This window comes from Phoxinus phoxinus, assembly GCF_949152265.1.
Source record: "Phoxinus phoxinus genome assembly, chromosome: 2".
NCBI lineage: Eukaryota > Metazoa > Chordata > Actinopteri > Cypriniformes > Leuciscidae > Phoxinus > Phoxinus phoxinus.
This window is the reverse complement of record NC_136877.1, coordinates 48,537,651-48,565,513: the sequence shown is the minus strand read 5'-3', so window position 1 is coordinate 48,565,513 and position 27,863 is coordinate 48,537,651. Positions and strand designations below refer to the sequence as shown.

Genomic DNA, 27,863 nt, shown 5'->3' with positions numbered 1-27,863 from the left:
ATTACATCCCACAGGACGCTTGCCTTCATTTTTGACATGCAAGAAAACAGATGCCCTCTTAATGCCCACTACACTGACCTAGAACCAGTTTTCCGTATGTCGACTTTAACCTCAGCCATTACGAAACAAGCCACAAAATAGTCGGATCAACAGAAGGACCAGCAAAGGGCAACTTCCACCCTCCTAAGTGATTCACTCCCAGATGAGAGCTTCCTGATGTGAATGTGTGCTGACCTTTCCTCAACCTCACACTCCGAGTGCAAGATCCCGACTGTCCGAGAAAGAGGAGCGCAGACCGCGCCGCAGTCATTCCGATATTTTATTACAAGTTCTTCACATTTAACGTTTAAACAAAATCTGCATTTTGGTCAGAGCTATATTACACAACCCAGATTTTATATATATATATATATATATATAAAATTATAGTTAATCTTATCTCACATTACATGTCCATGAGGACTGAACATGTCCAGATCACATTATACCCGAGAATATTTCGTTTGATGAAGACCTTTTGCATAAACTTATTCTGATAATTAAGCACATTTAATAATATCATAATATACATATTTGTATGGATCTGAACACTTCTGAAACTTAAAAAAAAAAACATTTGAATAAGGCATGCATATTACAAAAAACATTTTTTATTTTTTTATTAGACTGAAGAACAATGCTCACCTAACAATCCCAAAAATCTTACTGCAAATTTTTTTCCTCACAATTTTGAGGTGAAATGTGACCCATTCACATCAGATCCTTATTTGTACATGACAATGTTTACCTTTTAAAAACTCATACAACTGAATTTTATTAAATTTTTGTACAGCACACAAATTAAGCATGGCCAACACTATGGCTCTCATGATTACTGTATATTTAAAGCAATATTTTACCCAAAAACTAGCTTTTCTTTATTCCTCAAACCACCGGATGATATAAAATGGACTTATAAAGCTCAAATGGAGCAGAAAGGACATAAACAATCCTTCTTAACATCAGATAATTAAAAAAATGACCTGGTTAAGGTCCTACTTCAAAGCAAATACTTGTAGTGTGAGGCGTGACTATGTGCCGACGGTGAGCAAACGGAAAACGAACACTGGATTCGGGGTAAAACATTCCTTTAAAATGTGAACACAGAATCCAGACACATCAGTTCATTCATGAGCGAACACAAACATTGGCTTTTGAAGTGATGCGATTAGAAGAAAATCAGCAGGCGCCTCTAGCGACGCTATGAAGCCGAAGCCCCTTCCACAATCATCCACATACAGACGAGTCGGAAACATTAAGCCTTTAAGAATTAAAGACTTCTGAAGTCCTTTCATGGCTTTTAGACGCCTAAGAAAAAAATTAGCTGGCGACTCTCAACATGAATCAACAGACTGGTAAGTTCATTCAGAGTTTGTGCGCGTTTGTTCTGATGTGGTCCTACAGATTCAATCTCACGATCATCATTGCAAACGAATCCCTCCCACAAAAAAAGATGCTGTCCAATGAAAGGGGCCGGCGGCCTGATCCAACCCTCCCGAACCCCTCCGTCAGTACATCTTCTGTCGGCTCGGCAGAACGGCCTCCTTCAGGAAGGAGAAGATGAGCAGGATTCCCGAGCGCTTGCCCCGCTTGCCTTTAGTGAAGTAGTTCGACACCACATCATCTGAGAAACACACACACACACACAGAAAACCATCAATATATGAGCAGTGTGTATAGTAGCACTGTTAATGTCTGTCCAACACATCCAACTACAGGGTAGAAGTGGGCGATAAAGCACTATTTTTATCATATATTTTAAAACATATGGTTATTATGATATCAGGATACACACATTTTTGTAGAACATCCCTGAAAAAAAAAAAAAAATGATCTTGATCGAAAACAATGTTTTTAAAATGAACATCTGAATATATTTTTTTAAAGGCATGTAAATTACAAAAGCTACCATACAAGATGCTTTTTTTTTGTAAAAATATGTATTATTGTTAATTATTTTTATTGAAAAACAACATTCAAATATGCATTTTACTTTGAATGTTGTTTTTCAATAAAAATAATTAACAATAATACATATTTTTACAAAAAAAAAAGCATCTTGTATGGTAGCTTTTGTAATTTACATGCCTTCAAAAAAATATATTCAAATGTTCATTCAAAAGGCACGTAAACTACAATGAAGCAAATTTATTTTTAATAAAAGACATTTTATTCTTTTATTCATTCTTTTTATTTAATTAGACTGAAAAAAATGTCAAAGTTAAATGCACATTTGAATATTATTCTGGGAATGTAAATTACAATGAAGCAAATTTATTTTTAATAAAATATAAAACGTTTAGTATTTTATTTATTACATTTAATTAAACAGAAAAACAATGTTCAAGGTAAAATGCACATTTGAATATTTTTCAAAGGCAAGTAAATACTTTTATTTAATTAAACTGAAAACCTACATTCAAAGTAAAATGCACATTTGAATATTATTATTCAGGGATTATTCAGCTATTTTATTTTTAATAAAATATTACATTTGTATTATTTAATTTATTAGTTTACTAGTTACAATTCTACTAAATTACATTTATATAGTGCTCTATTAAACTCATCTGCTCGGTTTGGTTCAAACTAAAGTCTCTATATTTGACTGAAAAGCTTTTGCTTTGATTCTGAAGAAGCCTCGCCCACTTTTGTACGTTGTTGACACATTCAGAAATAATGTGTCAATCAAAATACTTTTAATGACTGTGAAAAACCACAATAATTGCATAGAGATTTCTTCTGTTTGCCCAGTAACAGGGATAGTGTGGTCAAAGACTGTATGAAAACATGTGACCCTGGATCTCAAAACCAGTCTGGAGTTAGGGCTGAACGATATATCGTTATCGTATCTATATCTCGATATGAACTTTCAAGATATTACTATCGAAAAAAGCAACGATATCGACGATATAGATTCCCCCTCTCCGCGCTCGCCCTGCATACAACTCTGGCAGTCACAACAAACATCAGTTTTACGAGTGCCTTTGAATGCACAGCTAAAGCCAGCGCGCACACACTACCAGGGACGTGGGAACTATATTGTCAAATACATGCAAGTGGAAGTATATTGTTGTTTAAACACCTTTATAACGATCGCGTTAGTTGAGCTGTATGCGCGATGGGCGCCGCCGTGTTAGTTTGTGCCGCAGACGCAGTTCAGAAAATCGGATCTGTTGGATTTACAACCTCTATGTTTACAACACGTGAATTCATCCACTTCTCCCGAAATACTTAAAAGTAAGTGGCTGGTGAACTGGGAATAGAATAGAGTAAACACTGAAGTTACTTACACAATGTGTATCTGATATGAATAAAACGTGTCGAATTATAATGGAAAGGATTATTATTACCTCTTCCATAGACACAGGCATGAAAACAGGTCAGGGGTAAAAAAGGTGAGAAGGATGCGGCATATATATATACACCCCCCCCCCCCCCCCCAAAAAAAAAAAACAACAACAACAACAACAAAAAAACAACTTGTAATCTGCATTGGCATTGTAGTAGGCTACCAGTGTTTCTCCCAGGATTTTTGGATCACTGTGATGAGTGGTCCTCTGCCACTCTAGGGGGGTTCGGGGGCATGCTCCCCCGTAAGAAAATTTTGTGCTTTTTAATGTGAAATTCATCAATCTGGTGCAAATTAAACAAAGAAAATTTCAAAACTCTTTTAGTTACAGTGTCTGTCTACATTACTACTACAATAATAGTTATAATATTAATCCCATGATAGTAATAGCCATATAGCCTATTGTAAAACAAATGCACTGAAAAATAAAGGAAACTTTCATAATTAGTTTTGTACTAATTTCTATACTTGAAAGAGTATATTTCTATACTTCACATTAAAGATGTGATTGGGCTAGCCCAGTGTCAATCAAGAAAAGAACCAATGGGCCGCTGATCTACGTATTTCATCGGGTCTCAGAGAAAAAAAAATATTTACTACTACTATTTATCCCAAAAATGCCCCAAACCAGTCGTCTGTATGATAATCTGAAACAAGCAGTGGTGAGCCGTTGTCCTGCTTCACTTCACAGATGCTGAGTGAAAGGAGAATTATAGAATGAAAGGATATTCATTTATATGACACTTTATTAATCAGGAGAACAGCTTGTTCAGCGCGTCATACGTCGTCCTTTCAGTTTCGGTTTTCAATCGATCAAGTTTTTTCACGTTCTCTCGATAAACCACCCCTTTCAATCCGATCGAAATAATTTGTAATAGAGCTGACACTTTGAGTTTTTAACGGGTTATGTTAAAGCCCTACTTGTTATGTTTTTATAAAATATCTATAGTGAATGCATTATCATATCACCGTATTATTTACCGTCATGCAACTGCGAGCCAGAAATTAAAGCTTGGCGAGCCGCATGAGGCTCGCGAGCCGCGCAATGAATACTTGTTCCTGCTCGCTCAGCGCTCACGGCGCCTGCGCCCACTCGCGATATTATCTCGCCCACTTCTATGTCAAAATAAAAAATAATGACATTGGCAACATCGCTGTCTGTATCTCACAGGACAGTTAACATTGTAAGCTAACTTACCTCAGGCTTGCTTTCCGACGTGCGGTTCTTTGTTCGGCAGTGTGTCCAGTTCTCAGACTCGCGGTGTAAAAGACTTTGAAAACATTTCTGCCCTAACGTTACTCTGACTCGTATTGGCTGTCATGTTTCGGCATTCGGAATGATGATTGTTTTTTAAAGCTTATAGTTTTGTAAAGTTTATGGTAACTTTATAGGGGATAAATGCTGGCCTCGACCTCGAACACCCCCCCCCCCCCCCCCCCCCCCCCCCCTCTAAAATATTTTCTCATCGGATCTGCACAAATCACGTAGGTGACCCTTTTAGGTTTTAAAACGGCGAATTTCGCCGAAAGGTGAGGAGTTTTCATGCCTGATAGACATCAGTGTGTAACATATATATATATAAAAACAACGGAAAACAAAAACAACGAACAAATTTTTCTGAGAAATTCTTGGTTTTCACCGAACCCCGTAGTCATATCGTATTGTATCGATATCAAGATATCTGGCATGAAAATCGAGATATGAAATTTTGTCCATATCGTTCAGCCCTATCTGGAGTCGCACGGGTATATCTGTGGCAATAGCCAACAATATGGGTCCAATACCAGTATGGGTCAAAATTATTGATTTTTCTTTTATATCAAAAATCATTAGGATATTAAGTAAAGTTCATATTCCATGAAGATATTTTATAAATTTCCTTCCGTAAATATGTAAAACATGTACTTTTGTGAGTGAATGCTGCACAATCGTGAACATAAATGCACAACTTTAAAGGAGATTTTCTTTTTTTGCCTCCTCAGATTCCAGATTTTCAAATAGTTGTATCTCGGCCAAATATTGTCCTAAAAAATGTGCTCATGTGACTGGTTTTGTGGTTCAGGGCCACACGTGTGATTGAGCGAGCTGGTCTCTCACCTCCCTGCTGCACAGTGGAGGGAAGCACGTTCTCCCCGGCAGAAAGAGACACGAAGAACGAGAAAGGAATCACCCACAGGCATATTGTGAAGTACGCCAGAACCTGAGAACACAGAGACGTTAATCGTCTAGCAAACTCACTCATTGTTCACCTAAACATGAACATACAGACATCATTTAATCAGCCTAATGTCAAGTTTTAAAGAAATTAATACTTAGCAAGGATGCATTAAACTGATCAAAATTGATAGTAAAGACTTATAATGTTACTAAAGGTTCTTATTTCATATAAATGCTGTGCTTTCTATTCATCAAAGACATTTCCACAAAAATATTAAGCAACACATTGATGATAATCAGAAATGTTTCTTGAGCAGCAAATCATCATATTAGAGTGATTTCTGAAGGATCATGTGACACTAAAGACTGGAGTAATGATGCTGAAAATTCAGCTTTGATCACAGGAATAAATTACATTTTAAAATATATTACAATAGCAAATGGCTAGTTTAAGGCGAGACACGGCAGGCAAAAACATTGTGTTTTTTTTTCACTGGTCAATTTAGAGATTTTGGGATATTTGTCCTCAATAACATGTCTTCTTTCAGACTTGTGGTGAACAAAAATCAGAAATACACATTTAGGTCTTTATATTACTACACTTTCTCTGTTTGTGTCTGTAGATTTCTCATAAATTCAACAAAAGTTGGCGTTATAAATCATCATGATCCGCGATCTCTGCACCCCGTCATCACACACACTGTAAGAAAGCTCTCTCTCTCCTGTACAATGCTGTCGGATCCAAATATGGTAATTTCCTCTTTATCAGCAGCCAATCGTGAAAGTAAAAGGGCTGAATGCGCAATCTCATTGGCTGATGATAAAACCTTCAAAGCCCGTTTTCTCAAAATGACTTTTCTCTCATTCTCCGAGTCTGAAATCTCCACTTCAGTCGCACCGATATAAACCAAACTTTCCAGTCTTGCACCTACTTATATTATGAAGACATTTACAGAGGGATTTGTAAATATATTATTCAAAGCCTGATTTATATAACATTTTATTCCAAAAAAACATGGCGAAAATCAATTTAAGGCTATTGACAGTATATTCTGATTTACAGGATAACAAAAGTAGATATCCATAAATCCCTCTGTTATTTTTTTCCCCATCTAATATGTGAACACAATGAAAAAATAAGTTTGAACCTGGCTTTATCCAATACTCAGATTAGTTTTTTTATATATATGCAAATTAGTGCATATTTAATTAGATATTGCCTAATTTGCATATATAAACATTAAATTACAGAAAACTTGTAATACATTTTTTTCTCATCTTAATGTAGGTAATCAACTGGGAAAGTTTCATGGTGATATCTGCTAGTTAAAAATGTTACCCTATTCACTTGTAGTGTCTCGCCTTAAAATGTAATAATATTTAACAATTTTACTGTGTTGGTGCTCAAAATGGGGTCAATAGTTTTCTTTAATAGGCCAATGTAAGAGAAAAAACACATTATTATACACCGAGTATCACCCTAAATCTAAACTCCTGGGTTTGAGATTACATTGTTTTGGTCAGTAAAAAAATAAAACACATATTTGATGTATTTGATTATAACATATAATACCTCAGAGAAAGGATAGTACTCCTCCGCAAAATACTGGAAGGCCATATAGTGGTTTAACACGACCAGTGCTGGAAAAGAGAGCAGGAATGAGGATGAGAGGAGAACACTGTAACACACACAGGCTGTGAATGTCTCCATTACGCACCACATGACAGGATGAAGTTCGGCGAGGTCAGCATGATGTATGGAAACGTCTGCAGCAGACCGAAGTAAACCAGGTTCGTGAAGAGACCCACTCCCATCATGAGCGTCGGGAAGCCCTCGAACACGTACAGCCCGACCAGAACCGCTGTGGAGAACTGAGAGACGAGAAGCACATCGGGACGAGACCTCACACCAGGGGCCGTGCAGACACGGTAAAACACACTTCAAGCACTATTTACTGTTGAAAGACTACAAACTGAGATCTTTAGATGACTCAAACTCTGAATCAACATCACCAATGTTACATTTACTAAATGTCATGATCATTAGTTAACAAACATGTATTCATTACTTCAATGAGCTGCCTTAAATTATTAAGATTGTTTAAATTAATACATTTTTAGCTAACTGTGATTTTGTACATGTACATTTCTGAAATGCATAACTTAGCCTCTGCTAACAGATCTCTCTAAATTGTAATGTGGACTGTAAAGCTGCATTGAAACACTGACTTTGTCGCTCTAGGTCGCCAGTGGCTGCGGGTTAGGACGCTAGTGGGCGTAACCACTACTGGTTGCCTAGTAATGTTTGTGAGTGACATTCACAGATGTTTCTCCATGTTGTAAACAACAAATCTGTTTTCATGCTGTTACAAACAAATATTTCGGAAGGAAAAGTCTAAATATAAATGGAATCAGTATAAATGCATAATATTAAAGATGAACGAGAAACAGCGAGTGCTCTTTGCCATTGCGGCTAGTTAACTGCAGCAAACGGGTAAATACCGCTCTATCTGGGCTCACGAAACCATTCAGGCTCGGAGTCAGTACGGCGAATACCACTGTATGCACACAGAGTAGGGGTGGGGAAAAAAATCGATTCTTAGATGCATCGCGATGCGGACGTGGACGATTTTGAATCGATTCACAAATGGCAAAAATCGATTTTCAAAAAAAAAAAAAAAAATTTTTTTTTTTTTTTGTGAAAATTGATAATAACGTAATATTGACAGAACGCAAAAGACGGAACTCTGAAGCGTGGAAACAATATTGTCAAAGCTTCCACCCGGCTCGGAAAGGGCAAAGCGCATTACACAATCAATCGCAACTTTTATTGCCAAGGATTTGCATCCAGTCGTTGAGAACCAGGGCTTTCGCGCTATGTTGCACACTTTGGAGCCGAGATACAACGTCCCATCTCGGAGATATTTTACAGACACAGCGATCCCCACACTCTACAACAAGACCAAAACCGAAGTCATGGAATCACTGAAGAAAGCGGGTAGGATAGCTGTAACATGTGATGCGTGGACATCCGTATTTTATGTTAATAGAGATTCAGAAAATGTTGAAGTTTGTTATAATTTGTTATTGTTGTGATTTTTACTGTAGTGAATTTACTGTTGTGAAATGGAAAATCAATAATCGAGAATCGTTAATAATCGAAAATCGACTGTAATCGAATCGGGACTTCAATAATCGTAATCGAATCGGGAAATCAGACAGATTAACCACCCCTAACACAGAGATATATCATAAATAATATGATATTGATCTGACTGTAAATTGCTAAATTTAGCTTCTCGTACAACTCTCCTCGGTCAGACTCGGCACTGAAGAGTGACGGATCACGCGCGCGGCGCGCTCCACTGACTTCACTCCTATTGTTTGTCGCTCCCAAAAGTCTCTCTTCATTTGCATAAAGTTAAACACATCTCAACTTTGTCGCGAGTGTCGCCAGACACGCCCCATCCGGTCGCCAACGGTCGCTGTCGTGCGTGTCGCCAGAAATCGCCCGCTCCCCATTGAAATGAATGGTATCGTGTCGCTTTGTCGCTTGTAGTGTGAACACACCTTAAAGCTTTGTGAAAAGCGCTACACAAATACATGTGAATTGAATTTATCAAAGAACATCTTTATTGTCTTTCTAATTCTAAAAAAAAGGTTAATAGATAAATAAACTGATTAAACAAAATGGTAAAAAACAAACAAAAAAACAACACAGCACAAGCATTCACTGTGGACACTTTAACCAGTGAAAGATATTACTTTATTCAATTCAACTGATTTTTTCTCTCTCAATGAATATATGACTTAGCCTGGGTTTCCCCAGACTGCCTTTTGCGCAGCGCGATTTTATTCTCGCTGAAAGGCAGTCTGGAAACCATGGACCTGATTTTCGCCTCGTTTAGGGAACCAATCACAGAATGGGGAGGGAGCAGCAAGACGATGACGACATCTTTTCGACACAACTAAGCAGTTTGTTTATATCTATGGAGTCAACATGGCAGCAGACGCGAAGCTACCTTTTGATGCAGCCTTAGATATTGTTCTAAGTAGTTTAGATCGCAATTTTATTTAGAAAAAAGAGCAGCGTTTGGCGTTAAACCATTTCTCTACATACGTCATCTGGTATAATGGAAACGATTGGCTATGAGCTACGTACAGGCGCATTTGATAGACATTCTTAGCACCCAATAAACGGCGCCGGGCATTCGTAAACCACGCCTCAAATACGAGAAAATGAACATGTGGTTCCCAGACCCAAGTCTCAATGAGAATTGGGTCTGGCGTTAGCCAGGCTATATATGACTGACCTCAAGAATGAAAACACTATCATATACGTGGATATTTATGAGCAATATCACGCTCATTCATAGCCATGTGAAAAATGACTGCAGCGTTAATTTTTGTGTGAAAAGATTTAACATCAATAAAACTAAGCAATAATTTCACATATATGTCTTAAAAATTCAAATACTTTTCATAAATATGTGTGTTTGTAAGGGTTTTCAAGTCAAATTCACACACTTTTCATAAATATGGGTGTTTTTAAGGGTTTTCAAGTCAAATTCACACACTTTTCATAAATATGGGTGTTTTTAAGGGTTTTCAAGTCAAATTCACACACTTTTCATAAATATGGGTGTTTTCAAGTCAAAATTCAAGCGCCTTGTACAAACCCTGTCACACAAAGCACGCAACATGCTGCCGCTTACATCAGTATTATAACAACCAATGCAAACACACTCATGACAACACACTCTGTCTGAACAGACGGATCAGATGTCAAGCCTAAAAAGATTTGAATCCCGTTCTGTAGATATATGGCTTGAGTTCCTGTGATATTACTCTACGGATGCATCCTTAATAATGTATGTTTTATATATAATGACACAATACTCACCATAATCATATATTTTATAATGCGACTGGTGGCGACGGTGTACTCCTCTATTAACTCCGCCAGGTAATACAGGCCTGCAGCTGTGAGGACAGATAACAACAAACTGAGAAAAACTACAGATAAACATACATGTCATTCAGATCTTAGTGTGTAAAAGTGTCTATCAAGTCTCGTATGCATTCAGTGCTGGAGTAAGAGTAAACACAGGTGTGTATAAACACAGGTACAGGTGTAACTGCTGCTTTGACATGTTGCCAAGCTCTCAATCCTCATCATGAACACATCTGACTGCCTACGTGGACAGAGACATCTGTACTGGTGTTGTCTCCAATCATCATGTGGCACACATCGAGATTTGAAATAATACAATTAGCCATCATATATCTATATATATGCAATAGACAATTCTATATATAAATGAAATGACCTGTAACTAAAATAAGTGTCCTGTCAGATGTAACTTCACACTAACTGGTCTCATATAAATGGGCGGAGCGAATACTAATCAAAACAATCCTGTATTCTGCAACCCTACAGTTTGAAATATAAAACCTCAATAGCTTGACACACAATGAGATTATCGACTCTTATATCATATCTCATCCCACTGTTATTCTATTCTACCTCGTTATTTTTTCCAAAGGCTTCTATTTATTGAAAATAAACGGATATTTGATTGATAATACGGCGCAGGAGCTGAGGGATTTCTTTGGTCGCGTCAGCAAAAGGAGGTTTAGCGGCTAACAGCAGCAACATAAAACTCACCAATAGCGAGAGTAACGAAACATATCTGTATCACCAGCGACAACCAGCTGAGCAAATAAATAAACCACATCTTTTTAAAAGGGCTGGTCGAATAAATAGGTGACTAGTAGTAGTAAACAATAACGGAGATGTGTGCCTCCGCTGCTAGGCTAACAGCTGAAGTGGTCAAAGTTTCTTCTGCGGCTTCCTCGGGCGGAGCAAGACGCTGAAGTGGGAATCAGAACGCAGACAGCGCCACTCAGGCTGGAGGCGGTACTGCACCTGTGGAGATATATCCGTCTCGATCTTTAGACTGTAAAAAAAAAAAGAGATAGAAGATAGATCTCGATAGAAAATCTCGAAAAGATTCCAGCTCTAATAAATAATAATAAAATAATAATATAAAACAATGATAATAAATAAATAAAAAGGAAAAAAAAAAATCCTTTGGAGAACCAGGGAGTAGCGAGAGAGATTAACTGCCAGTCAGAAGTCATCAAAACCTGAAAAATGACCCAAATGGGAGCATGGAAATTATGTAGTGATTCTAAAAATATGAATCAAATAAAATATTAGTCTTGATAGTTTCCAGCTCTGCTTAAAATAAAATAAAATAAAATACAAATATTGAAATATTTTGATACTATTTTATATTTACAAAATTAATTTCAAGCATGTTTAGAACAAAATCGCTGGTGTTTCTGACGTCACAAACTACCTTTTAACCAATCAGGTCAACGTGTGATCGCCAACGAGTGGATCTCTGAGCTGCTGTGAGTGAGTGAAGGCGGGGCTCATTTGCATATTCATAGAACCGCGCATACTAAAGGGTGTAGAGTTACGTTCAAGCTATTTTAAGGCTTGAAGAATGTTTTTCAAGGAAAAAACGTGTAAACATGTCATTTTGGTGTTTTAAGATGAGTTTTAAGGAATAAAATTCAGAGCCGGACAGTAACGGAGTACATTTACTTGAGTACAGTTACTTAAGTACAATTTTGAGGGATCTGTACTTTACTCCAGTATCATTTTTGGGGAGTACTCATGACTTTACTCAAGTACATTGGAGAGGCAAATGTTGTACTTTTTACTCCACTACATTTCTATCCATAACCGTGAGTACTGAGTACCCGTTACTTCTTCTAAAAAAAAAAAAAAAGGAAAAAAAAAAAACTCAGAAACCCTCAATTTGTTGTTTCCCTCTCAAACGTGACTGGATTGTGCAGGCGCCACTGATCGGGACAGCCTATCAGCAATCAGCTTTCAGGTTCAGAGGTGTGTCAGAACATTGCTATGTTGCCTTCTTTGCTGGTTTAGGTTTATTGATTTGATTGATGAAAAAACAGAGAAACTCGCATGTACACACAATTGTTAGCTGAATATTCTTTTCTGATATTACACATTAATGTAAGCTGAGCGTTTGCTTTGATGTTCTTGAGTGTGCGGTGTGTTTAACACAGTCAGGTTCAAATGTGGGTGCAAAAAATCCATTAAAACTCTAGCAGAGGTTTGTCAGAGCGTTGCCATTGTGCTATTGCCTTGTATTGCCTTTATTTAATGTTAAATAAAGCAACATGGTAAAAAGATGAAAATTACTTGATTTAACTTTCAATTCCTTTTACATTCTCCAAAGTATTAACATTAAAATTGTTCATAACTCCATGTAGGACGTTTCTGTACATAAATGTAAGCACTGTGGCAGTAGTAATGCAATATTTAGAAAATGTACTCTTGATACTCAAGTACTTTTAAAAACAAGTACTTCAGTACTTTTACTTGAGTAGACATCTGACTGTAGTACTTTTACTTGTACTTGAGTAAAATTTAGCAAGGGTTATCTGTACTTTTACTCAGGTAATGAAGCTGTGTACTCTGTCCGCCTCTGATAAAATTATTGACTAGGGGGAGTTTAAGAAAAATAAATTCAGTCATGTGTGTACAGGCAGACAGAGAGACAGAGAGAAAGGCTTTCCAAGGGCCTCAAAAAAACATTTTTTTTTTTCACCAGCTCTTCGCTTGTTTTGGTCATGCATATTACATCCACATCTATGCATCTTCTTCTCCTTCATCCTCACACACACACACACACACACACACACACACACACACACACACACACACACACACACACACACACACACACACACACACACACACACACACACACACACACACACACACACACACACACACACACACACACACACACACACACACACACACACACACACACACACACACACACACACACACACACACACACACACACACACCTAAATCAGACACCTTTCAGATCCAGGCGAAAAACATGAATTCTTTATAGTGTTTGTTAGATGGAAAGCTCTCCTGGGTGAGAGGAATCCTTACAGAATGAAATGCCTTTTAAAAGGAAAGAAGCAAAAGTGAGTGAGAGTGGAGAATAATTGTAGACTCCATTTAAAATGCTTTTATCAAAGAAGAGCCGTGTGAAGGTGTTAGGAGAAAATAAGGCTGGCCTTTTTATTGCAGGTGTTTCCAGACGGACGGATAAACTAACCTAAAGGCTTTGACACTGGCAGCATACAGTGAAATATATTCTGATACTCGCCTTATATTTTGGGTTTAACTTAAAAAAATAGACATTGGTTATAAGTTAACCTGAATGAATGTATCATATTTTAGTTCTGTAAAGTTTTTTATTTAATACTTTGTATTATTAGGTGATTTTATGGTACTAAATTATATTTATGGAATAGTTATGATCCATTTATTACCTGTTAATCACTTTTTGAGCATAGACCTGAAAATAAAATGTTTAACTTCATAAATCTTGAATGCTTTCGAGACTGAAGTTTTTTAAGACGACACTTGGCATATTATTGCTGAAGTGAAAAAAACTAAAACTAAAAAGAGTTGTAGAAGTAAATATTTTTATTATAAAAATGCATTAAAATACTAAATTTTATATCAAATAAATATTTTCCAAAACATGTTTTACTCTACAACCGTGAAAAAGTCAAAGCCATAAATTTAAACAAGTTGTGATCCAAATTTGAGGTTGATATCTCAAAAAATGAGCTTTCTGTGAGAATGTTTTTTCTTTGCCGCAGTACCAAAAGCTCCCACTAGGTTACATTTTGACACGAGTTAAAACATTTCCGGGGCTATTTAACCTTTTCGAAACATGTCCATGATTTCTTGTGTATGTTCACACAGCAAGTGCCAAAACCTTCACAAAGTTTCGTAAAAAAAAATCTAAAAAACCAAAGCGTGAAAATGTTCGTCAAAAATGGCCGAACATCACCAGAGGGTTAAAATATCATTAACAAAATGATCATATTTTGCTGTCATGGCTTAAAGTCTTTTAGATTAAGGGGAGGTTTACATGACACAGTTTTCAACTAAAAACAGAAAACTTTTTTATGCATTTTGGCTGTTCGTTTACACGGCACTGGCGTTTCGAGGGCCTAAAAACGCAAACGGGTTTCAAAGAGCAAGTTTTTGAAAATGAAACAGTTTTAGATACGTCTCAGTGTAAACTACAAAAACATGGATTTGTGAAACAGTGACGTCATGCGTATATTGCGTGTTCAGTCTATAGGCGTGTAGTTTCTTTGCAAAGACATCCCCAACGACTGGGCTGGAAGCAGAATACAGTGTTTTACAGTGTTTTCTCAGATCCGTGTGAACGGGGATAACATTGCACTGTAAAAAAAACATTTTCATGATTTGTTATCGCAATGATTTGTTTTTTCTTTTGTCAAATCAACTTAAATAATCAATGTGGTTCAGATAAAATAATATTTTGAGTTGCTATTTATTAAACCAATCTCCTTCATTGTATTACTAACTCAAATTTTTTATTTGAATGTACTCAAAATTTTAAAGCAACCAGATAACTTACTTTTTTAAAGTTAAACCAACAATAATTTTTTACAGTGTCGTCTGCATACGAAACGTTTATGTTTTTAGTGCATCGTTGTCATGTAACGTACCCTGGGTGTATAAGTGTACTTTTGCATAAGTATTTGCCCCGTGTGTTGTTGTGAGGATTTGTAACTTGCTGTTTTGTGACATCTGGAGTTAATTTTCTCAAAATGACCCATTCATATTCAAAAACACTGATTGTTATACCGTTACTGTGTATCGTGTGCAAGTATTGAGATCTCTGTGTACTTTTTTTTTTTTTTACAAAAGTTTAACATGAAATCTACTGTCGATTACTTAAATGTTTCAAAGTAAAGCATATTCTTTAACAACTTTGTTTAGTGCTACATTGTTTGAGTAAAATTCACAAACACAAAGTGAGTAAAAAGTACATGAATCCGAGTCATGCAAACTTCAAATGAGCAATTTGAGAATGAGAAAATGAGATATTCCTCAACAAACTCCAAGTGGCCATTTTCTCTTTGTTAATTTTAAGTATTTTTAACTAAATTCCATGTGAAATTTACTTTAAAAAGTATGAGTGCAAAAACTTGCAAAGTCAATATTTCTTCTTGTTGTTTTCAGCGTTGACTGCATTATATCCATTATTGATTGAGTCGAAGCCTTGATTTTAATCCAAATGAGATTCTTTGCTATTTTCTTTTCAGCATTGCTGAGCATCTGGGGCCGTATTCACAAATAATTTTATCTTACCACTAGGAGTACTCCTAAATCGCACTAAAAGATTTTAGCTAGGAGTGTTCTCTTAAAAGTTATTCACAACGCCTTTCAGACCTACTCTTAGTAAGGAAAAATGACAACTCCTAAACTAAGAGTGAGTCTTCGTTGCTATGGATGACGTCAATTCTCATGCACGAGCTTCCTCGCAATGATCACGGTGATTGGTTGTTAGATGACAGGGCCATCATGCGAACCAACACAGACGCACCAAATCATGGAATTACGACATCTAAATATGTCTGTGTCCTACACAAAATAGTAGAGTTGGGGTACTCGAACTCGGACTCGGACTCGAGTCCGGTCTCGAGTCCAATTTTGAATGAACTCGGACTTGTCACGCACTCGGATGAATTTGTACTCGGACTTGACACGGACTCGAGACATTTTAGACTCGGAAAAATGTCCGAGTCCAGTCGAGTCCGGGCACTGGATGACACAATATTATTCAAAAACGAAACGAAACGACGTTGTTTCAGCGTTGAGCATGGTAGCCAATCACAGTTAAGTGCATAAACACAGTGGCAAATCAGAGGCGTTTTAGAGTCAGCATCCGAAGAGTTCGCTCAAAATGTATGTTCAGAATCAGCACGAGCTGTATCCTTTCGCAAATCCCCTCATAAAAGACAAAGTCTCTTTAGACGCAATATAAATAAGATATTCACTGTGCAGTGTGGACAACTTCAGTCAGTGTTTATGACGAGAGTTTTAGGGAGAGTGCAGAACGCGGTAAGCTTAAAGGGAGCGCTATTGACAATCTAAATATATTTTTTTTTTCATACTTCTAATCTAGAGGACCAGTGGTTACGTTCACACTGTAAATTATAAAGAGTGATAACTGCATTTAAATGTGGGGTTGAATGAATCCACTTAATTTTTGTCCTTTGAGTCATGAAATTGCGATGATTTGACACATAGCAACATAAGAAACTTGATAACCATAGCACCATTTTGGCGTCTAATAATGTTGTCATTTTTGTTACATTTACACTTTAGTCAAAAGTTTACATACACCTTGCAGAATCTCCAAAATGTTATTTTTATACTTTTTTTAATAAGATGGATCATACACACATTGTTTCTATTTAGTAGCCTACTGCACTGAAAAAATATTTTTCACATAACAGATGTTTAATAGCCTAAATAAAATACAAACACAAAATAAAGACAGATTACATATTACATATTAATATTGTGTCATTACCTGAATGATCCACAACTTTTTTTCTTTCTTTTTGTAATGGTTGTTCATGAGGAAAAATCCTCCAGCTCCTGCACATTCTTTGCTTTTCCAGCATCTTCTGCATATTTGACTCCTTACTAGCAGTGACTATGATGGTAAGATCCATATTTCCACACTGGTGACAACTTAGGGACTCATACACAACTATTACAAACCCTGCAAACATTTAGTGATGCACAAGAAGGAAGCATCCGTTAAGAGCCAAGGGGTGTAAACTTTTGAACTGGATCATTGGTGTAAATTGTTCTTATTTGTTTAAAAATGCATTCATTCATTTAGTCCAACCCTTCAGAGGATAAAGGGTCTTTGTGAAAGGTCAATTTCAAATCATTTAAATCTTTGTGGACTCGGCCGGACTCGACTCGGACTCGGATGTTAAGGACTCGGACTCAAGTCCGACTCGGCCCTCTTTGGACTCGGACTTGGACTTGTACTCGGTTGTTAAGGACTTGGACTCGACTCGGACTCGACAAAGGTGGACTCGGACCCAACACTACAAAATAATAATAGTAATGCCATCGAAATGCATATATAATAACATGTTTGTGCAGGCCCCAGTGAAGTGTAATTCTAAAAAGGCAGAGAGAGAGAGAAAAGTTGTGAATTAAATTAAATTAAATCAAGGTAGCCTAATACCCTAATGAAAACCGCCACTTGCCTAATAATGAAAAACGACACTTGCATTAACACTTGCTTGGTTAAGTGACATCCTATTAGCCTAAATAGACTAGTTAAAGCAAGGAAATGTTGCTCCTATTGAAGTAATGTAATAGTTGAATGACGGTAGATTATGAACTCGCCAAAACGGAAAAGAAAGCCCAACTGGACGCAGGATCAGTCACTGCTGCTGGCCCAGTTGGTGCTGAAAAAAAAAACGTAATAAAAGGGAAATTCGGCACTGGGATACGGATACAACATCGAGAATTGTGAAGTTTGCATCGAACACAATCTGGGTATTGAGTGGGTTTTCTTTCTATTCACAAACATGTCCTCATCCTGACGTGGTGCATTATTTTAATATGTGTCCCGTCTATAGCACCGACCACTCCGGGCACACCGGGAATATCCATAAAGCTGGCTTTGTTTCTTTGGAGTTGGCGAATGTCCAAAGGAAAACTTTGTCGAAAAAGAACTGTCGAATAATATGGGGTCTACAGAGTGTATTACACAATTGCATTTTCCCCGTTGCCAGGTAGCGAAGTGTTATCATACATTTAAATTCGGCACTGATTGGGTAGTTGCGATTAGTTGGCGCTGTTATTCCCTCGCGGTTAAGGTGGTGTCTTTGTAATAACTCCGTGTCATTGATTCAAGCCCCATTCACACAGCACTTTGAACCCGGCAAATTGCCGGCAAATTGCCGGAACGCCTTCTGTGTGAACGCAAACACGACCCGGGTTTAATGCCGGGATCGATGCCGGGTTGGGGACCTAGTAACATTGCCGTGTTCAGACCCGGAACGCGCGCTGTGTGAACAAAAGCCAGGACAAATGCCGTAAGGGGTGTGTCGTAGTGATGATGCACGAGCCTTCGCAATGTGGTAGTTATCGTGCGACTCTGTTACTCTGTTAGAAGAAAGTTTGTGTTCGTCATCGATACAAGAAAGAACGAAAAGATGTCTGCAAACTGGACTGAAGCAGAGACCCGAGAGCTCCTTGCAATCCGCGCCGAAGCTGAGATCGTTCGTTCGCCACCTTATACGTCACATCATAACGTCACGCGTCTATCCGGGACATACCCGGGTTGTGTGTGAACGCGCTCTCTGATTCCGGCAAATCACTGGCAGTGTGAATGAACCATTTTCAAACGAACCCGGGTCAAATCCCGGGTCACTTTATCCGTGTATTTTCCGGAATCTCTGTGTGAAAGGGGCTTGAGTGTCTCCAACACACTGCGTCGCGCGGCGATTTTAAGACCCGTTGTGAATAGGTCTTAGTGAGTTAGGAGTCCTCTCGACTTCTTTTAAGCTGTCCCAGACTTAGGTGCTACTTTTAGGGCTAAAATGCTTCGTGAATTACTCTTAGTGAAAAAAAGTAGGAGTCCTAAAGTTAGGAGTGACACGCCCATTATTTTTAGGAGTTGCTCCTAAATTCGCCTGTTAGGAGCTACTTTTAGCCTTAAAATTCTTTGTGAATACGGCCCCTGAGCAACAAATCCACCAAGAATGATGACAATTACACTAGAGAAGGATGCAATATAGTTTTATGAATATAAAACAATGCCATGTTGAAGTAATTTTAAAATTTCAATGCTTAGAAAATGTCAGTGTCTGATCTGAAATTCACGACAATGAAAGAATCATTTAAAGGTCCAAATACTTGTGCAAGTCAAGTATTCAAGCAAGTCAAGTCTTTTAATGGAAGAATTCATGCCTCAAAAGAACAAAATGTCCAACATAACAGCAAACACAGAGCGAGGGCAAAGAAAAGACAGACTGAGTATGTGCAGAATGTGTTTTATTTCTTTCATAATTGCTTTTTGAATGCAGGGGTCCTTGGTTTTTTTCATTGCGGCTTTCGCATTAGCAGGGTTAGCGCTTTATTCAGCCTTGTGACATTTACTCGAAACAAAATCCAAGAGGCATCTGGCAGAAGGAAATAGGTGTTGAAGTCATATTTAGTTCAACATCGTGCTTCTCAAACAGTGCAGAAGGTCAGACTAAAAGACGCCTCAAACAAAGCTCACTTTTCCTCCCAGATGACGGACTCGGAGGCCTTGATGCGGGAGACTCTCTTCTCTCGGTTCTGCTGAAGTCTGCGGAGGACAGGAGCGCTTCCACTCTCCCCGGCCCAGGGCGAAGAGGTCGAGACCGGCACGCCGGCACCGGGGGGATCTGAGGAAACGGTGACCGGTTATACGGGTTATAATGCAGCTCACACAAACATTCACAGCCGATCAATAAAAGAGGAGGCAGCTTTTAAGCACCGCCGTGAAGGATACATCGCTTACTAAGTGCAACCAATTAGGCCAATAAATCTGATTCTAAAATATAAAAACCTGCCAAAGTTTCCTTTTAAACAAACTACTATAAAAATATATATAAAAAAACGTTTTATCCCCTCAAAAATTGAGAAAACTGAGAAGCAAAATTGCATAAAACATTGTTAACTTGTTCAGAGAGTGTTATGGTACATCTTTTTCAGTTGTTTTAAGAATTAACCTCTCTAAATGTGGACTTAATATTCTATTTCTTATTTATTGAAAGAGACTTCTGAAAATTTTGGGGGTAAATGAACACTTAATGTAGAAATTAATACCACTTAAAATAAGCTTTTTTCATTATTTACAGTGCTATGCATACGTTGCCTAAAAAGAGGAATAAAAAATCATCTTTTGGAAATTGATTTTAATGCCTTGATTTAAAAAAAATGAGGAGAAATCCAACCTTTAAGGACACCAATTTTCTTTGTGAATGAATAATGTATCGTAAATAAATCAATGTTCTTCCTTAAAACACAGGGTGCATAAGTCAGCACACCCCCATGTTAAATCCCCATAGAGGCGGCAGATTTTTATTTTTAAAGGCCAGTTATTTCATGGATCCGGGACACTATCCATCCTGATAAAGTTCCCTTGGCCTTTGGGATTAAAATATCCGCACATCATCACACACCCTTCACCATACCTAGAGATCGGCATGGGGCAATTTCCATAAGATCATCTCTCAATGCAAAGCAAACCAGCTGTTAGGCGAACTGAAATTAAACCATGCCAATCTCTAGGTCTGTAGGTTTTTTTTGTTTGTTTTTTTGTTTGTTTTAAAGAAATATGTTCTCTTTATTTAATTTCCTAAAGGAAATGATGCATTTGGCAGACACTTTTATCTAAAGAGATGTACATTGCATTGAAGGAACACATTTTACATGTGATCAAATTATATATATATAAATACATTCAGAATTTACTGCTTTTGTTTACTGTGTTTGCTGATTATTTCAATAATAAGGTTTAGGATTGAGCAGGCTTGTGTAACCTGAAGTACAGTTGAATGAAGATTTTGGGGAATGTGACGGAGTAAAGGAAGAGATGGTACCTTTGGGTTTCGATGGGTTAGGGTTAGGGTTTGGGTTTGGGTTTGGGTCAGGTGAGGTCCCCTTTTCGTCCCCCATGGCCCGCCTCCTCCTCTGGAGCACCATCTGAAGCTCCGCCTCCCCAACATTACGGCTGAAGCGTTTCTTCAATTCCACCTTTCGGGGGCCAGGCCTTCTCATGGAAACCTGAGTTACATTAAGGTTACATTATAAGCCACGAGAAGTGATGGCAGTGATTTTACGATGGTTAAGGAGCCCCAAAATGTCTTTAATTATAGTAAAATCACCAACAGAAACAGTATTACGATTAAACGTAGCAATGATTAATAAACCACAGTATAGTTGATTAGCTTGTGACGTTTGCTGCAAGTACAGTTCAAAAGCTTGGGATCAGTAAGATAAATAAATAAAGGAACAAAATAGGGATGCATTAATAGATTAAAAGTGACAGTGAAGACATTTATGATGTTCCAAGAGATTTTTATTTCAAGTAAATTCTGTTCTTTTGAACTTTCTATTCCTGAAGAAAGTGGATCACAGATTCCACAAAAATATTAAGCAGCAAAACTTTTATAATAATAATAATCAAAAATGTTCTTGAGCAGCAAATCAGCATGATTTCTGCACTGTAAAATCTAATAGCTTTCCTGACTCACTTATACTTAGTAAACTTTACTCAGTAATATAAAATACATACTTCTTACTAGGTTTTGTTGAGTTAAAGGCAATTGCAGCGTGAAAATCACAAGTTACTCAATCATTTGAGTGACGCTTACTTGAAATAAGCAAGTAGCAACAAAGAATGCAATGACGTTACTAAACCATTGAGAGGCAGCAGTGAAATAAAGAATGCCTAATGTGCAGAAAAAACAAAGAAGAAGAAGCGGCACTTGTGAGAGCACATGTGAGAGCATGCGTAATAGATTCTGTGCGCATTTTCGGGTGTGAGCATGTGCTCAGTAGAAGCTACCAACGTTCAATTTCCTCGCGACAACAGTGGTGCCTGTCGGACTGTGCTGACGCATTTGCTGGAAATGTACCGATTTCATTGCTTGTGGAATATTAAGGTAAGTTTTCAATCAAGTTATGTTTTATTTGTGTGTGAATTTGTGTTTCTGTCTGCTGCCTCAACATTATCTAACATTTGTTAAACATTAGCAAAATAACAGCCAGAGCACATGTTTGGTGCAATCTTGGTTTCACCTAAAAAATCTTATTTTAACTGAAAGTGAAAATTTAAATGTAGCTACAGCAAATTTTGTGTTTTCCCCGAGCTGACACAGTGGATGTATATTGGTCGAATGTTGGGTATTAACAACACAGAAATTTGAGCAGCAGTGCATTTCTAGATTGATACAATGCCAACTTAAGATATTTAATAAAAAAATACATTTCTAATAACTTTACAAAACTTTCAAGCAATTATTTTTCATTATGACAATAATTAATTCTACATTTACAATTAACTGCCAGGTGTTAGCTTTCAAATGAGATCACACTTGTGCTTTTAGTACAAAGAGTTAATGAACTGTAATAAAGTTAGTAAAAAACCAACACTTTCTTTCAAATAAGTACGTTACTATTATTTCTTTAAGTAAATGTGGTTGCTGTTCTGTAATTATACTTAAGTGAGGATTGTTTATACTCTTAATTTTTTTAAATTATTTAAACTCAATCTGAATCTTCAAATATTAATATAAGAGGATATATATACTTTTTTATATATTTATATTGGAAAACAAGCATTATTCTGTAATGCTTGTAAATTATTCACATGTGTCTTTAATCTGCAAATCTCATCACTGTAAGTGGAGCTTTGTTTTAACTAAGACATTCTTTGTCCTTTACAGAAGTGCTTGTGGCGACTGGCTTGAGGACTCTTCACAGCTGCTTTGTCAGTGTTGGTCTCAATACACTGGAGGTGAGATAACAGTAGACAACATTTTGGAGGATACATATATATATATATATATATATAAACACATGCACATTAGATGACCGAAGACTTACAACTTGCACCTAAAATTTCCACTTAAAATAATTTTTTTGCAGATGCAGTGGACCTGTAAGCAGTGTATTTTTTCTACAGACAAAAGAGGAATGAAGATAGACTAGAGGCTGAAAGAAAGCTCCTGGTTGAAGAAATGAAAAAACGGAACCCCAGTGAAACTGTCATTGGATCTAAGATGGACCAGACCTTCCCACTGCGGAGACAGGAGATTGTGGAGGCTGAACTTGTAGTGAAAACCCTGGAGCGCTGGCCAGCCCTATTTACAGAGACAAGTACGTATTGATATTGCTATGCTTTTTTGTTTGTTTTCTCCTATGACAAAGTGTGTATTTAGGTTTTAGGACTGGTAACCAAAGGTTTTCCAAAATTTCCACTCTGGCTCAAGCCAGTCTACTCACTTATATTTTTTTTGTGTCTTGTAGGTGTTTGCTGAGTTCAAACGACAAACTTGGAGAATGACTTTGTTGGAGAGAAACTGGCTGAAATTGTGCAGCAAATTAATTCAAGGGTCAGTAAACTACAGACGTGTTAATCTGTGCTGTTCTCTGCACTGTTAAGCATACACAGGGTCCCCGCGGATCCTTAAAAAGTATTAAAAGGTCTTAAATTCGATATTTAAAATTTAAGGCCTTAAAAAGTCTTAAAAGTCTTATTTTTACCTATGAAAGGTCTTAAATTTTAGATGACACTTTGACGACGTATCTAAATGCTTTCCAAATGAAAACTATCTAATTAGCGTACGTATTATTTTTATTATTCTATCTTTGTGGATTTGCTTGCATGTTCACGTGACAATTCGCGTCATTTACGGCAGTGTATTAGCCTGCGTCTGTCTCCTGCACGCGAGAGGAGAGGATAAGAGAACGAGTAAATGTCAGTTCAATAGTAAGTTCATTCTTTGTGTTTAGGATTGTCTATGAACTATGATGATATTGTAATCATTGTTTAAACTACGTACGAGGCACCGCGAGTGCGAGCTGACATCACGTTTGTCTCTCATGCTTGCTTTCACTGCGTGATGTGTCAGTGCAGTTATAGGTATGTCCCCAAATGAGTTTTTGTCTTATTATATTTATATCATATTATGTTGTTATATTAGAATATCACGAGCAAGAGTGCCGTTTTCCTGTGCACAATTGCTGTGCTATTTATTTTATACAACAGTTAAATTAACAAAGTTAACATTTTGTGTTACTTTTTATATTGTCAATATTGTTTGTTTCCCCCTTTATTTCGCCGACGAGAATTTCATAATGAAGCTGTAGTCCAACAGTCAGCGATTCTTTTTTAAAAAACTGAAATCCGCGTTTTGAACGAATCATTTGATTCAATGAATGAATCGGCCGTTTGAACAAATCTGTTGAATAAAACTCCAACAACTCGCTTATTAAGACAGTGACTTACTGCCACCTACTGGCGGGTTTAGTTGCATATTTAAAGTACCCTTTAATTAAAATGTTAAAATTATAAATAATTTCATATTTAAATCTTGAATAGCTTTATTTATGCAATTGCAAATTAAGTGTAAATATAGTAATGCCAGTTCGGATGCCGCTTCTGTGTCACCTCTGCACTGCAAGGATGTTTTTTAATTTAATTATTTAATTTGACAATGGTACGGTCTTATTCTAATAGAATTTAATTTGAATGTTAGAATTTGACATAAAAGGTGATGCATACCTCTAAATACGTTTAGAAATAATTTCCATATTTAGGTGAAAATGCCCCTGGAAATCAATTTAAGGTGGAAAATATTGCCCCTTAATAAAATGTTTTATTTCAGTCACTACTGTGAACTGACCACTGCACAGATAGAATATGTTAAATATGAATATCTTTGTGAGTCTGCTGTCAACAACAAACCTAATGGTACCAGTACAAAATCAGTAAAATATCATCTAATTATTATCAACAAAACTTTGAAAATATCGAGATATATTTTTGTTAATATTGCACACCCCTAATGTACGGTATTAATTTTGATTTCTTCAGGTCTTAAAAAGGTCTTAAAAAGCCTTAAATTTGACTTTAAAAAATGTGCAGATACCCTGATACATGGTTTCACCTTTTTCATATACACTTTTAAAAATGGGTTTGTATTGTAACTTTTGAATGTTTGTATTGTAACTCTTGAACTGTATTTGTTCTATCCACTTCTAGAAACCAGATGTGACAGCAGTGCGTACCCTTGTTCTCCAAGCATCTCTGTTCTTCTTGGTGATGACCCCTGTAACTTCTACAACACCTATTTTGTAAGTTCTCACATCTTAAAGGAGCACATACTGTATATCACTGTGTGTTCAGAACAGAGATGGGCTGCATGCTGTGACAGTTCAAGGGATACTCCACTTTAAAATGAAAATTCTGTCATCATATACTCACCCTCATGTTGTTTCAAACCTGTATGAATTTCTTTCTTCTGCTGAACAGACAGTTTCTGGTCTCATTGACTTCCATAGTATATATTTGTCCTACTATGGAAGTCAATGAGACCAGAAACTGTCTGGCTAGCTGATATTCTTCTAAATATCGTCCTTTCTGTTCAGCAGAAGAAATAAATTCATACAGGTTTGAAACAACATGAGGGTGAGTATATGATGACAGAATTTTCATTTTAAAGGGGAGTATCCCTTGAACGGTCACAGCATGCAGCACACAGAGTGATATACAGTATCTGAATAAATTGTATATTAGGACAGACATCAGAGCTTAATTTCCTTCATGTTCTTAAGCTGGGTGTAAAGTGAAAACTTAAATAAATATAGGCTGGAGGGAAGTGTTGGCAGGACAGATGACTTGATGACAATTGATAATGCCTATCAACATTTACTTGTTGTAATGTTTTTTTTTTTTTCGTTGGTTGTATACAGGATTCTGACAGTAATGAGGCCTGGACCCAGGTATCTGTTGGGTTGCTGACTGTCATCAGTGAAGATGCGCCTCTCTCTCCAAATCATCTCCATCTTGACCCAGTGTCTACTGCCATCATTCTTGAAGGAGGTATTGTAATGGACATTCTCCAGAACCTACCTCAAGCACTTTGCCTCTTGTTTGGGCTATGCGCTACACTTGGACTACCCTAAAGCTATGAAAAACACATTCAACGAGTGATGCTTGGCCTGGGACAGAACAAACTTGACACAGTGGATGTTTTTCCACAAATGACAATGTTGTGTACTGTATATTACTGGGAGATTATTGAAAAACAATTTTGGTACCGTTGTATATGTGCAGATAGGCAAACATTCCGCTGTCCGTTCCGTTGTTCACACCCCTGGGTGTTGCTTTCACTCTGTACTTTGAAGAATGTTTTTATTTTTATATTTTATGGCAGTGTAATAAGCGTGTGTGCGCATTCTAGTTCTGTAAGAAGACATATTCTGGGGTTGGCGCTAATACCTTGACATTGATAATTTTAGTCTGAATTTTGTCTTCAAGTGGTACTGATCACTTATAGTAATGACTAACATGTTAATCTCTTCGAAACCAATTAGTATCTCTATCAGCTGTCTAAAGTACAGATTTGACTGTTTTCCCAGTACACATCTCTGTACTGGATACACTCATAAAAACAAGTATATTTCTCAAAAATTCATATTAATACATATAATCCGGTTAAAAAAAGTTAACTTATCAGCCAAGTCAAGAACTCAAAATTGTGAAATCCTGTGCCAAAATTTGATTGATTGAAATAACAAGGTTTATCTGGACAAATAAGATGATAAAATACAATCAGAATAAAATAAAAAATGTCAAGGTAATGTATACTTTATCAGATTCAAAAGGTTTTAAGACTTTGATTTTAACATTGGAAATTAAATACCAATGGTTAATGTTCAAAGAATAAACCTGTTTTTCAACTATAATGTGGTTGTGTGTTAAATATTTCTATTTTATGATACTTTATACTTATTCTCTGGTACATTTGTGACAAGTGTATAGTGAGTTCGCAGAACAGAGTTAACATATAGGTGAGCATTTGGTGTTTGAGATTGAGAATATCTTCAGAATAACAATGTCAATTGATTACTGTAAAATTAATGTTTGAAGTACTTAATTTACAGAAGTAACAGTTACTTCGGTTTGCATGGTTTTAACAAGTAAATCAGAATCGCTTTAAGTAAAGTTCACATGGCATTACTTAGTTGTTTGAAATAGTAATTCTGAGTAGACTATACTAAGTCAGGAGTACATCGCACACATTTATTTTAGTAACTTAAACTCAAGAGTAAGTTTACCATACTAAACAAGGATTTGTTAATACAACACGCAATACCGATTCCACTGTACTTAGTTTTTTAAGTGCAATCGGTTTGCATGCTTTTTTTGAGTAAGCGGAACTAATCGGATTTTACAGTGTGAAGGATCATGTGGCACTGAAGACTGGAGGGATGCAGCTTTGATCACAGGAATAAATTACATGTTAAAAGTATATTAAAATAGAAAACACCTATTTAAATTCGTAATAATATTTCACAATTTTTTACTATATTTTTGATAAACTAAATGCAGTCCTAATGAGCATAAAGACTTTTTAAAGTCTTTTTTTAAAGAAAAAAATCGCACTAATCATGAAATTTTGAACTGGTGCATGTTTAATTATTAGTCAATTTAATCCCAGATATAATTTCCTTATCTGAAAGTATATGAATTTAAGTATATTTCATTGTTGACCTCACAAACTACTATAGCCTGACTAATAAAAGTTACTGTTTATTCTTATTAATAGTATATGTAGATC

At 36.7% G+C, this 27,863-nt stretch overlaps 2 protein-coding genes and 2 long non-coding RNA genes across 4 annotated transcripts in view; 2 read left to right on the top strand and 2 right to left on the bottom strand.

The window, feature by feature from the left end:
• Nucleotides 1–679: 679 nt before the first annotated feature.
• tex261 (testis expressed 261) lies at nucleotides 680–11,463 on the bottom strand. The gene is made up of 6 exons (XM_079605406.1): nucleotides 11,218–11,463; nucleotides 10,453–10,532; nucleotides 7,268–7,421; nucleotides 7,123–7,190; nucleotides 5,490–5,592; nucleotides 680–1,663 (listed from the first exon to the last, which is right to left on the bottom strand). The coding sequence occupies exons 1-6, from the start codon at nucleotides 11,285–11,287 to the stop codon at nucleotides 1,548–1,550; spliced, it is 591 nt and encodes a 196-aa protein (XP_079461532.1). The 5' UTR covers nucleotides 11,288–11,463; the 3' UTR covers nucleotides 680–1,547.
• A 7,802-nt stretch (nucleotides 11,464–19,265) lies between these two features.
• Nucleotides 19,266–27,863, bottom strand: part of shtn2 (shootin 2) — a 19,982-nt gene continuing 11,384 nt past the window's right edge. The window contains exons 16-18 of the mRNA XM_079604753.1: nucleotides 21,114–21,297; nucleotides 19,766–19,913; nucleotides 19,266–19,664 (exon numbers count right to left, since the gene is read on the bottom strand). Coding sequence (XP_079460879.1) covers nucleotides 19,619–19,664; nucleotides 19,766–19,913; nucleotides 21,114–21,297 — 378 coding nt within the window. The 3' untranslated portion in view covers nucleotides 19,266–19,618. The remainder of the gene's footprint in view (nucleotides 19,665–19,765; nucleotides 19,914–21,113; nucleotides 21,298–27,863) is intronic.
• Nucleotides 22,042–23,300, top strand: LOC306994341. Its single transcript, XR_013796665.1, has 3 exons — nucleotides 22,042–22,178; nucleotides 22,962–23,032; nucleotides 23,164–23,300. It is a non-coding gene; the product is annotated as an uncharacterized lncRNA (long non-coding RNA).
• Nucleotides 23,571–27,483, top strand: LOC306994342. The gene is made up of 3 exons (XR_013796666.1): nucleotides 23,571–23,630; nucleotides 25,283–25,374; nucleotides 25,993–27,483. It is a non-coding gene; the product is annotated as an uncharacterized lncRNA (long non-coding RNA).

Coding starts and splice junctions, on each gene's coding strand:
- tex261 (XM_079605406.1), bottom strand. CDS start 11,287: ATGTGGTTTATTTATTTGCTCAGCTGGTTGTCGCTGGTGATACAGATA. Junction 7,191..7,267: donor GAACTTCATCCTGTCATGTG/GTGCGTAATGGA, acceptor TCTCTTTTCCAG/CACTGGTCGTGTTAAACCAC. Junction 1,664..5,489: donor CTCCACTGTGCAGCAGGGAG/GTGAGAGACCAG, acceptor TGTGTTTCTCAG/ATGATGTGGTGTCGAACTAC.